Below are 13062 nucleotides of genomic sequence, written 5' to 3'. Positions count from 1 at the left end.
ATGTGCCGTATACAGGCTGGCAGGCTTCAGCAGAGATGTCAGCACCTGTTTTTATTCGCCGCGATGGACTAGCACAAAGTTGTGGATTATTGTAAAATTGAAGAAAAATGATACATGGTTTCCTTTCGTTTCTTCCAAAGGAGAAACAACGTGGTGAGCATGTGTTTGTAGCTTCAGCATCCCTTCTGAAGAGAATACCCAACGCCGCATGACGGTGTGTTCATGGGGTCGTGACGCGTTAGTAATTCTCCCCACATGCAGTTTTACATGCAGGTCAAAAGATCATTTTTGTCGTTTTCTCTTGGTGACTTACAGCAAACTGTATATTTCTATCAACAATGCCTTACTAGTTGCTGCTCTTCTACAGGGGCCAATTCTGTGGAGTGCATGACTAATAGTTGGGTTAAAAATGCTCTTCTTGCCTGGCCTGTCAGTTTTTGGCGCAGGGCCATTTGCAGCTTTGCAGTTGTGCCATATTCCTTCAGTTTTCAAATGTTGGAACAAGCGGCGCCCCACTTCACTTCAACACATCTTTTCTCCTGCTGACCACTGCTATGTGTTCCCAGTCTCTATGTTTCGGTTTTCTGTATTTACGAGATTAAATTGCTCACACTCATGGGTTTATTTATTAATTAGTCAACTACTGAAATGCTATTGGTGGGTTTGGATTTGATTTAAGCACATGAGAATGTAAATGGAAAGGGTACATAAAATGTTTATTTATGCACATGTGAAATTCTGAAAAGTGCACACCGCTCTATATACGATGTCTGGCCAGGAGAAAGTTCTGTTGTCTCTGGCTTTGATTACAGCACACACCATACATTTCTGCAACGTTACAAGATTGGTTTCTGTCTGTCGTTTTGTACATTTTCCACCAATATCTAGTATTGATGATGAATGGAGAATCTGACCACAGCACAAAGCCTTCTCCAGACATTCAGGAGAGTCTCAGTGGGGCGAAGGTCCAGACTCTTTGGAGGTCAGTCAAAGTGTGAAAATGATGTCTCATGTTCACTGATGAATCCTGGCGTTGTCATCTTGGAATGTGAACGTCTCATTAGGGAAGAAACAATCCACTGATGGAATAATCTGAACATTCGGTATGTTTAAGTTGTCGTTGAACCTCAATGTTGCTGGACATAGAGGTCAGTACTTGTCTACTGCCAAGTCCAGTAGACGCTAGGCATGATGGGTACATCAGTTCAACTGCCTCTCTTCTAACTATGATGTGCCCATCACTGTGGAAAAAGGTCAATCTGAACTCACTAGATCACTTTGCTCAACAGTCCAATCTTCTTCTCTTGTTGGCTTCACTGATTAGTGGTTTTCTTATGGCTACACAGCTGTTCAATCACAGTCCCTTGAATTCACTTCGCATTATGGGTTAAGAAATCCTCTTTCTTCCACTAATAAAGCCTTGAAGTTCTACTGGTGTTCTTTTTTCTGCTATGATTTCACTAAACATTAAAGTTTTTCCCCGATCACAATCAGTCAGGACTTTCTCCCGGTCACATTTCCTCCTCATTGAAGACGATGGTGGCGCACTTTTTCTTAACGTGTCTGGGTGTTCTTAACCAGATTTCAGTAGTTCCTCCAATCTCCTAAGTTGTTCTCTTCTTAGACTTTCCACCATCTTTTCCATGACTGTGGCATGCATCTTCTGACATGGTTGTTAAGAAATGAGAAGGTACTCATTGCATCAGTTGGGGTTAAATTACTTGGTGCCATCTTTCAAACTTGTTCGGGTGGCAACTTCTTTTTTGGGGGCTAGCTAGTTTATGTTTAAATGGTCCGTCACAAAACATTAAATAATTTTAAGGAGTGTGAATACTTTCACACGAAGAGGTTTGTTCATCTTCTCCCTTTTTGATTTATGAGTCTTTCCTCTCTTTCTGTGTGTGTGTTCTCTCTGAAGGCAAGGAAGAGTCCGTCGCCACCTTCAAGGGCAACGAGTTCTTCTGCTACGACCTGTCCCTGACCCCCATCCAGAGCAGCACCGACGAAATAACGCTCTCCTTCCGAACGCTGCAACGCAACGGCCTCATGCTGCACACCGGGAAGTCGGCAGACTACGTGAACTTGTCCCTGAAGAGCGGCGCCGTCTGGCTGGTCATCAACCTGGGCTCCGGGGCCTTCGAGGCCCTGGTCGAGCCAGTCAACGGCAAGTTCAACGACAACGCCTGGCATGACGTGCGCGTCACACGCAACCTGCGCCAGGTAAGCGGCTCACGGTGGTGCTGTCAAGGTGGTTCCTCTGTCTGCCACTTCCTCCTCGTTTCTGTAGGGTTGCGTTTGGAGAAAACCAGAAGATCCCGCTTTACTATGCTCATGTCCCATATGTTTGTTTTCCCTCAATGTAATCTCTGAAGTTTCTCTTTTTTTCTAGGTGAAAGTTGAACTTTTTTCCCTTCGCCTTTGACGCAATGACCAAAGATCCACCTCACCATCATTCAAAAGGGAAATAGTTACAAGTACATCACTTGAGCTGCAGCTGAATCGATACTCGCAATAAGCAATAAATCAATTCATTGCGTGATGAATTAAAACAAGCTCAATAATTTTCTTTCTGATTTATCGTTTTTTTCTTTCTGACAAAAACTGGCTGGCAAAACTGTTTTGATCTTAACTAGCCCATTTCTTTGAGGATAATTTTTTTTTACAGACACTTCAAAATTGATTTTATTTGTTGTTTCGTTTACTTATTTGGGTTATTTAAAATGTCTTCCAGTTCCAGTGATAAATGTTCATCAAAAATTAAAGTTTATTGATCTTTGAGAATGTATTGTTGAATTATTATTATGCTGCTGCCAGTACATTGAGGTAATCGGTCTCAAAACAACAATATTATCGTTAAATTTTGTTACGGCGACAGGCCTAATTGATACAAAACCAAAGATGAATTTATTCATTTTAGGATTGTAAAAAGAAACGGTAAACATAAGTGTTCTGCCCTTTTTTTATGCACATATGCTCAGACATGCACCCTTGAAGTCCAGCCTAGTTTATCGGCGAAGCCAATGTTTCACCTCAAACTTCGTCACACCCCAGTGTCTTTACCCGGGCTGGCGAAATGTTCTGTAATCTGTGTGAAACGTCGTGTATTTATCCGTGGCGGCTCGTTTGCAAATGCACAACAAAACCTAAAGTGCTTTCTCCGAGTGCCGGCCGGACCCTGTCCATACGCAGCCAGTCATCAATTGGCAGCTGCAGATACCAGCGGCGAGGTACGATCAATTTCACTTCCACGTGCCATGCTTACTTCTGCACATTTTTCCTCTTAAGTGTAATTGGAATGAATGGCTTGTCGGTACTAATAATTGGGAATTCTGAGTGGCCTGGAATGCAAAACAAAGCAAAACAAAACCAAAAAGCTCTAATGTGAATGCGTTCCCACAAAGCAGGTGGATCAGCTCGTTTTGGGTCTCTGGGGGGTGAAGAAACATAATCAGGAGGTTACTTTCAGCAACTCGAGAAATCCTCCAACACTGCCAAGGTGATAAAAAAAGAAAGAAGCCAAGAGTATCTGTTAAATTAAAAGGCTAATTCTTTTATGTTTCTTTCTCGTTTTCAAACTCTTGCACAACAATATAGACAGGAAATACAGTACAGACCAAAAGTCTGGACACACCTTTCTAATTCAATGGGTTTTCTTTATTTATAAGGCAAGAAATCCCACTTATTAACCTGACAGGGCAGGTTGACCTATGAAGTGAAAACCATTTCAGGTGACGACCTCTTGAAGCTCATCAAGAAAATGCAGAGTGTGTGCAAAGCAGTAATCACAGCAAAAGGTTGTTACTTTGAAGAAACTAGAATATAAGGGCTATTTTCAGTTGTTTTACACTTTTTTGTTTAGTGCATATTTCCACATGTGTTATTCATAGTTTTGATGCCTTCAGTGTGAATCTACAATGTCAATAGTCATGAAAATAAAGGAAACTCATTGAATTAAAAGGTGTGTCCAAACTTTTGGTCTGTACTGTACATCTTCAGATACATCTTTTTGCCTTTCATGCCAGGAAATAAAGTGAATTATGGTATAACTGAGGAGCCCACACACTCACCCCATCTCTAAACCAGCATCCAAGAAGCACACACAACACACACACAGCTGGGGTCAAATGTGGAGCTGTGTGTGATCAGCAGAGTGAGACTGGCTTAATGAGTTTGGGAAGCCAACACGATTTTAAGGATTTACAGCATGAGACAATCCACCTACCACCAACCGCACCGTAATGATCATTAGGCAAATGGGACACACAAGTACATACACTTGAAACAACACACTCTTTATCCGGGTGCCTTTCTCACTGCCTGACGGTCGGGCTCTGGACCTTAAACTCGGTTGTGTTTTTGTTGGCGATGCTAATGAGGAAATAAACGTAACACAGCAGAGACTTTAACAAAGCCTTTACCTTTATTATACTTTTTTTTTTTAAGTTTTGACGCTAAAGACAGAGCTCGACTGCTTGAATCGCTGGAAAAAAACCAAACAAACAATCTGACACAACTCACGTCCCTCTGCAGACATCAGATCAGGATGCTTAGTCCATGGGTTGACTCAGAGTTAACCAGCCATATCATGTTGTTCAGGTGAACTCTGTTAAATCACACCGCAGCCAAAGTCTCCAGTGGATCGTTGTAATTGATTTAACAGGCAGTCCTGGAGTTTATAGAGCTCTGTAGATTTACACCGTCGGCACAGAGGGACACAGGAAGTTGGGTATCAATGGCGCCGACCGCCTCTGACCTCATGTTTACTGCAAGGCGGATCAATGAGAGCTTGCGAGTTATTAAACCTCACGAAAGCCTTACTGCACACCGGCGTTACGGAAGCAGCCTCGTTACAGGAGCCAAAAAAAAAAAGGATGTCAGAAACAAAACAGCAAGACAGGTGATGATTAAAATGAAGAGCAGAAAAATGAAAACTCACAGGTTGTTTTAGGACTGAGTGAAAAACACAACTGGAACGAATAAAGCTAAATTACATCGTCACCATTGTAAAATAATGGCGCAAGTCATTTTTTGCCGAAAGTGTTTTTGTTAAAAAATAAAGAAAGAAATAAAAATCACCACATCTTTTTTTGGCAGAAGATGATTTAGGCAAAGAAAAATCACTTAGGCCGTTTTTTAATAGAAAAGATATTGACATGCGTCTTTAAATTTAAAATGACCGGAGACGGTTTAAACAGTGGACTCCTTTTTGTTCTTCAATATTCATGGACTTATCTGTGGAACGTGCCTTTACCATATTTGCGTAAAGTCCACCTCCTGTATTTGTGAAATTGTCCATAGACCACATCTAAAAATATACAGCTAGGCTAGCTAAAATGCTACTGGCTGGTGTCTAGGATTCAGCCAATCCAGGTGCGCCCTTATCTCCTTTGGCACTGATTGGCTGTATCCTCAACACCTGAGAAATACGATCATGTGTAGTAGAACCAAGCTGGTTTCCACTGTGCAAATTAGTACAAATTACTATTGAAATAAGTAGTTATAAACTATTTTAGAGGGGATCTCTAGTATTTGTGGATTTCAGCTATTCACAAACAGCTGTGGAGATAATTCAGACATCTACATTTTATCCAGTTTCTGCATTTTTGTTCGGGCTTCTTTTTTTATATGTATATATTTATATATATATATAACTCCACAGGCTGCTTTATGGTTTGTGTTCCCATATTGACTCCTTCTGAAGAGAAAGGCTCCAGGCAAATGAAACATTTCTGTGACATCATCCACTCCTTGCATCCCAGACTAGCACAACAGACTAACTTGTGCCGGCTGAATCCTGCCGCATGCCTTCTGAAGCTGCAGTTTGCAGGAAGAGTGTTGGATGTCGCCTGAGGTTTTAGTAGCGTCTCTAGCATCTTGCAACATCATCAATAGCTATCTTGGTATCAGCAACCTCTCCCCCCCAAAAAATTAAACAAAACAAAACAAAAACGAAGCAGAGCCTCGGAGTGTCCCTCCTTTGTTTTCTGGTGTGTGTGTGTGTGTGTGTGTGTATTCACTCTGGTTCTCTATATAACCTATGCATTTGTCAGCTTTGTGCGGGATAAAATGAAGCAGACAGAATTAGGTGAGGTGGTAGGGACTCTCTGCCAGCACAGAAGAAAGAAAAAGGGGGGCTTGTGGGAGTTACTTTGGCTTACTTTGTAGCAGGATTACAAGCTCAGAGCTCCCCTTGGTGGACACTTGCAGCACTGCAAGTGTGTTTTTTCAGTGATTTCTCTCAGGGTTAGGCTTGTCCTTGTGGTATACTCTGACTGGCAGGCCAGCACACATCTCTTGACCTTTTTTTATCAGCACAAGTCCCTGTCCGCGGCACATGCAGAGTCCCACCCATCTTGTACAATTCACAGGGCACATCAGTTAGCATAAACAGCAAGCCACGGCTTCCTTGTCTCCCCTCTTCTTCTTGCCTCTCTGACATGATTTGCCATCACGGGCATCTTGGAGACATCGGTGCAGGGGCCGTGCTCTCCTGAGGGAATGTGGACGCTGTCTAAACACAGCTGCAGAAAGGAGAAAGCCAGAGGCACAGATGCTAATGTCCATGTCAGGTGTGAGTCTGAAACACAGCTGTATCACAGTCTTTTCACCAAACTATGTGAAATGATAGCATTGCTTTTGTTTAAAACAGAAAAGCAACAAAAGCGAACCCTAGTAGATTCACTAGGAAAGGCAGTACATTCAGTTCATAAGTCATTTTCAAGCTAACTAATTGTTTAGAGCAATGCTGCTTTGCTCTTTATAGAGTAGCACAAGAATAACAAGCTGGTGTTAGCTGGTCTGTCGATCAAGCTAGCACTTTAGGTTGCTAGCTAGCAGTGTACCCCTAGCTTACCAGCTGTAGTTTTCAAACATTGTTACTTTAATATGAGTGACAGCTGAGGCTCCTTCGGTTTCCAACTTCCTTGTTTACTTACCATCAGAAATATTGTATTTTTAAACATCATATGTCTTTGTTTTGAGCACGAAAACAAAGACATTTGTAGCCATCTTTTAGCTAGCTGACTAGCAGTGCACAAGAAAACGTATGGAAGACATAGAGCTCAGCTACTTTATGCTGATTACAGCTGGAGAGCACAAAATTACTTTAAACCAAAGTAATTATGTGATAGAAAGTTTTAGTGGTTTTGAAACCGTCAAAAAAACGTCATTTCAGCAACTACGGTCCTCTGAAAGGCATCTGTGCAGACCAAATTCTACGCGCCATAAGTGCGTCTCACCATAATAATTACAATAGGTGGAATAAGACACAGAAACAGAAAGAATTGTGTAACCTCCCGCCCCTCAGTCACGTGGCGACCCGCTACCCCCATTAAACCTCTGAAATTTTGTAATTAGTAACAGCTTCAGTGTGTGGGGGGGAAAAATGGCAGACAAGCAAGAGCCTTGTTGGCAGAGGTTTGCAGACATAGATGTTTTAATTATTGCTGCCCATAATGACAATAATACTACCATGTTGTGTTATAGTTGTGTTTTTCACTTCTGAACACGTTGCGTAGTGTTGTGCACTTGCCGTAGGCGCCCTATACTGACACCTAGAGTCTAACAAAATATGGCGTACAGTGGGGATGAACAGCATTGAGTATAAATGCTGCAAAAGTTGTCAGTCGTCACGTCTATTTTCTATGTGTAATTTTCATGTGTCAAGCATGAACCAAGCTCCTCTTTTCAACTTTCAGTGCAATGGCACAAATGGCTCAAATAGTAAATATTCGAAAAAGCAACTAGTTTCTTAATTAAATTAATAATAAATAACAAATAAGTACTGCAAGATTTTAAGCTCTGTCTCTACAAGCTTGTGATTTGCGCCGTCAAGGTTGCTAGGTGACAGGACGTACACGGAGGTAACGTTGGGAATTTCATAGCTGCTCACTTCCTGTCTTCATGTTCGATGAAGAGCCGGCCACATCATTCGAAGGATGCAACCCCTCAGTTTGGACACACCCATCCTCATTTATGTGTAACATTCAGATTCAATCTTTTGAATCTTTTCAAGTTGCCATATTTGCTACAAAAGTAAACATAACAACTTTTGCATGTGCAAAACATCTGGACAAGCTCGTTGGGGAACAAGTAGAATTCACACTTGAGTTATTAGGATCTAAAATTTGTTATTAGATCCTTTTTAAATGCCTTCAGGCTGTATTTTCTTAGGAAACCCAATTTCTTTCCACATTTTGATGTCCATATTCTGAATATTTATTCATTCTGCCATACGTATTTATGTCAAGTGCTTCGCCCTTTAATGTATGACATCATTTAGTTATCTTCTGCTGACAGTTAGTAGATATCCACCCTATATTGAAAAAAAAAAAGTTACTGTCTACATTTATTACAGAAATTCGGCTGTTGATCTCAAATCTCTCTGGAATTTTCCTTTGCTCATCTTCGAGGCTGAAAATATGTTCTACAGGAGAAAAAAAAAAAGATGTCTGATATCTTTTTGTTCATCTATGGCAGCAGCAGATGAACAAAATATTTTGATCAAAGGCATAAAAATTCATGACACATTTCCAACATCTGTACATTGCTGTTCTTTTCTGAAGTGGTTGAGATTCACCATTAAAGGACTTTGGCATTTTTTCTTTGTAATTTTGCAAATAAAATCTCACTGGATAAAAAGTAGTAATAACATAATGGATCTTTGTTTTTTTTGTGTGTTTTTTTTTGTTTAAAAAAGGTTTAAAAAAGCAAAGCAGGCGAGTGAAAGATGCTGTGTAATCATGTGCCTGCTTTGATTATTGCATTACGTTAGCATCATTAGCTTAATCACATTCTAAGATTTGTTGAGATTATTACAATGTGCGATATTGCTCTTTCATTTCCTTCTATTCAGTCTGCCAGAAAGATAAAAAAAAACACTCTAAATGCTTCCCTCTCCTTTTCTTTTTTTTGCCAACTCTGTAACTTGATGATTACTGGCTTGATCCTAGCAGAGCGTTTTTTGTTGTCGGTGGGCTTTGGAGCCCCACAAGACACCGCTTTGCAGTCAGAGCTAACCCAAATCTTATACCAGCATGAAGAATGAAATGTGCACTTCTGTGTTTTTTTATTTATTAATTTTTTTAACTTCTGTTTGGAGGAGGAGGAGGGAGCAGTGTGCACAACAGAGAGCGAGAAGTGAAGCGCAGCGCTGCTATGAGACTTAGAGTATCAGAGCAGTGGGAGGATCAGGGCAGAACAGGAAAAGAGACGGCGGTTTGATTTTTGTGCTACACAGAACAGAGGCGAGCTTTCTCTGAAATCCCCAATGTGACTTTACAACCTGAAGACTCAACTACCATTGTGTCACAGATCTGGGTCAGTAGCTTATTCGCTAACTGCGGAGAGGGATGGATCCTTGATCTCGATGTCTTCCGCTTCCTTTCCGGATTACCATTAGCCCGTTTTTCTGTCTTTTGTTCTCTCACCAACTGACCGCTTTGTAGTCGGCCGTGTCCTTTCTAGTTTCCACTCAGACCTCGTTTTGTCCCCTCAGTCGCACGATTGACTGGATCAATCGAATGTTTTCATATGTTTTAAACAACGAAAACTTTACACTTCCTCACAGGTTTTATTACGCTCTTCGAAGACGGACATACGTATACGTACGCTGAGGTTGCCACTCCTTTGTCTTGGCTTAACAAGACTGATGTAGAGTTTAGATGGGCTCATTCACAATGTCTGAGTTCAACGGAGGTGCATATGCGGAGATATTTTAAGGCAACACTTTAACCAGGTTGCTGTCTTGCGTGACATGATGGAAAAGTCCAAAAAAAAGGCAAAATATCTGATACAAACCTGCATATCATCACAAATTTGGGTAAAATTTCAAGATGCCTGAACATGCACTGTAAGTCAGGCAATGTTCATGATATTCAAAAAGGAGATGTGTTCCAGAAGGAAATGTATTTTGGTGGAAAATGCCCCTGAGCCGTCTCTAGTTGAGGTTATTTTGTCATGAATATGGCAGTTCCGAGTATTTTACACCATAAAAACAATAGCCAAATATGAAACAAGCAATCATGTAGCAAATATAGATCAAATATATTAATCAATAATCCATTTACTGGGAATCAAAATCAACTCTAAACAGATGGGGTTTTATCCTCAGTGTTCTGGCAATTTTGCTGTTTTCTGGATGTTTGCTCCAAATTTATGATGCACAGACGTTGAATGCTGCTTCTCCATGTTTGGTTGTGGGGATGCAGAGCAGAACCAGAAGACCTGAGAGGTCTGAAAGGTTGATAACATCAACAAATTTGTAATGAATAGTGGTGCTAAAGCCGTTCAGTGATTTATAAACTAACAACAGTATTTTAAAGAGTATTCTCTGAGCTACAGAGAGTCAGTGGAAGGACTTCAGAACTGGCGCGATGTGCTCCATCTTCCTGGTTGTAGTGAGAAACCAAAAGGCTTTTAGAAACAACTGTGAGATTGTTCTGATTACAACTCAATGGAACAAAAGGAGTGTTTAAGATAAATATTTTATTTAGCTCTAATATAATATTTAAGAATAAAATCGATACGAGACAAAATATCTTTGGGAAACCAGAAGAAGTCCAGTTGTCTTCTACGTAAGCGCTTAAATCTCCCACGTTCTCGGCCATGCTTCCCTCCACTGAGGCCCACATGTACATGAAGTGGACTCGGTGTAAACTCAAAGTCAACATCCACCGGAGACGTTGGTGCCAAGGTCAATTTTTACAACCACATGCTCTGTGCCGCGTGGCAAACTGCCCAGCGGGAGCAATAGTTTGGTATGCGACACCAAGCTGATAAGGCTGGGCGTTTAGTGACATCTTGTGGTCGAAATTCAGGCAAATTTTGAAGAAAATCTGGCGGAAGAGATTGGAATAAATAGAACTTGTTTTTGAAGGAATTTTAACACGGGAGAATGAAGATACAGAATAGGAACCCTAGGCAGGCAAAAAAAAGCACCTTAACGGGGAAGCAATAGCATAGAAATTGAAAAATGGCCACAGATTATTTTATGCTTAAAAAGAATTGTGAAAGATTTATGGATGCTTTAAAAAAAGCAAATAGTAAATTATCCAGAAAGTGTTTAAGATAGGAATAAAATTGAAACAAATTCTTCCCAATTGTACTGCAACATGACTTCCCCTCTTAGAGCTCATCATTTAACTTAACTCTTAACTCTGTTAAGTGACTTTGTGTAAGAGGGAAACACGGCTACACTGTGACGTACGAACCCGGCAGCACCGTACTACAAGACGGAGCAGAAAATCCTTCAGTGACTTTGCCTGGGAAAGACACACTCATTGTCTTTGTGTATCATCTCCAGGGAGAACTGGACGTTTTTGGCAGCAGTAGTTCAGATAAAGACACCCTCCCTTAATATGACACATCTAAACAGAGAGTCACAGGGTGGAGTGCAGTTTCTCTTCCAATGGGGAAAAAAACGGAAACTGAGAGTGAGCAAAGTTAATAGCCACAAACATTGAAAATAATGAAAGTAGGAGAAAATAACAGAGTGAGGGAAAGTGGTCAGCATGTCCTCTAGCAGACAATAACTTGGTATAATCTAAGCCCGCCTTATTGAATAATAAGCTTGGTTTTCCCCAGACCTTTTCCTAATGCTTGCTGCCTTATGAAAAAATACAGTTGAACTCTAATTGTTCTGTTTGTATGATTGAATTTCAGGATAGCTGTTATTATTTAATGAGACGGTGAATAATCATTGAACCGAATGACTGTGAAGTGTGGCGTGGACAGGTTTTGACTAGACCGTTCTTACTGTTTGGAGTTATTTTACGTGGCATGCAATACACGGCCGTTCACGTTTTCATCTAGTTATGTATGGCAAGGCAACTTTATTTATGGAGCATCTTTCAGCCAAAGGCAACTTCAAGTGCTTTTAATCAACATGTATTAAGAAAAAATGTAACATTAAACAGGTTTAAAAGTGAATTAAAAAATAGGTTAGGAGTAGAAAACAGCAAATATAAATCTGTTTAAACTTGTTTTAAACCGGCAGATTGAAGATGGGCAGCCTAGTAACCTATGGTCTTTTGGTCCAAAAACTAAAACTTTGGTTTTATCTTTAAATAGCTAAAGAAAATTTAATTTAATAGTGAATATTTACACCTGACTGTATTCTCCTGGTGATAGACTTTGTGGCAAATTGTGATACTCTATCTTAGTGTATATGTATATATATTTGGAAGAGGAGAGGACCGAGGGTGGAACCTTGGGGAACTCCACAGATAATTTTATTCAGTTTAGATTTATAGTTGCCTCAAATAAAGTTAAACTACTACTGAAATTTTATTACAATCGGTGTTCAGGCATCAAAATAGCTGTTCAAGGCTAGAATATGTTTGTATGTTTATACAGGCTTTCACTTATTCATACCATACTGTTTTCTAAAAGAAATGCCCCATAATACATCAAAATTGTATATTACACTTCCAGACAATAACACAATTTATGCAATAAATCATGTATGTGACATTCAATGTTAATCTTTAACAATAATTTTGAAAAAAGTTACTGTGGAGGCAACAAGATAGAGGTACAAAGTTCGAAAGAAAATGCGATTTAGACGTTTTCGAATGTTGTTGACTGACATGTTCTGACTCATCTGGTACATCCAGTTTGTTTGTTTTCTAAATATACAACCACATTTGAATAACAGCAGAAAAAAACATAGAGGAGAAAAAGTTGATATTATCATATCAGCCCTAGTGGGGAAGGCTACAAAGAGGATCTGCTGCTCTGACAGAACAGCAGCGTGGTTTCGCCTGTAGCATGCTGCTGAAAATTCACCACAAAACAACTTTTTATTGAACTGTTTTCGCTATTACTCCCTTGACATTGAATCTTCTCACTCATGCCAGTACTTCACTTACCACTTACTTCTAAGTTGTCAATGTGGTGGGTTGGGCGGGGTGGGGTGGGAGGGGGGCTATCAGTCAAGCCATTGATGTTTCTCGCAGACTCCTCTCAAATAGACCGGCCCTGTGATTGGCTCAGATCTGACACATCTGAACTGATAACCAGCACTTAAGCTGAGGATCCTACACGACATCCATCGATTTTTGC

At 40.4% G+C, this 13062-nt stretch overlaps 1 protein-coding gene across 7 annotated transcripts in view; it reads left to right on the top strand.

Annotated features, from left to right (window-relative positions):
• Positions 1–13062, top strand: part of LOC102219889 (neurexin-2) — an 813998-nt gene that overhangs the window by 322122 nt on the left and 478814 nt on the right. For all 7 annotated transcript variants that reach the window (XM_023346052.1, XM_023346050.1, XM_023346051.1 and 4 more), the window contains one exon: positions 1919–2220. In XM_023346052.1, the coding sequence (XP_023201820.1) occupies positions 1919–2220 (302 nt within the window). The remainder of the gene's footprint in view (positions 1–1918; positions 2221–13062) is intronic.

Source organism: Xiphophorus maculatus, chromosome 14, assembly GCF_002775205.1.
Source record: "Xiphophorus maculatus strain JP 163 A chromosome 14, X_maculatus-5.0-male, whole genome shotgun sequence".
NCBI classification, from domain to species: domain Eukaryota; kingdom Metazoa; phylum Chordata; class Actinopteri; order Cyprinodontiformes; family Poeciliidae; genus Xiphophorus; species Xiphophorus maculatus.
The sequence above is the reverse complement of the archived record's forward strand: the minus strand, read 5'-3'. Positions and strand labels throughout refer to the sequence as shown.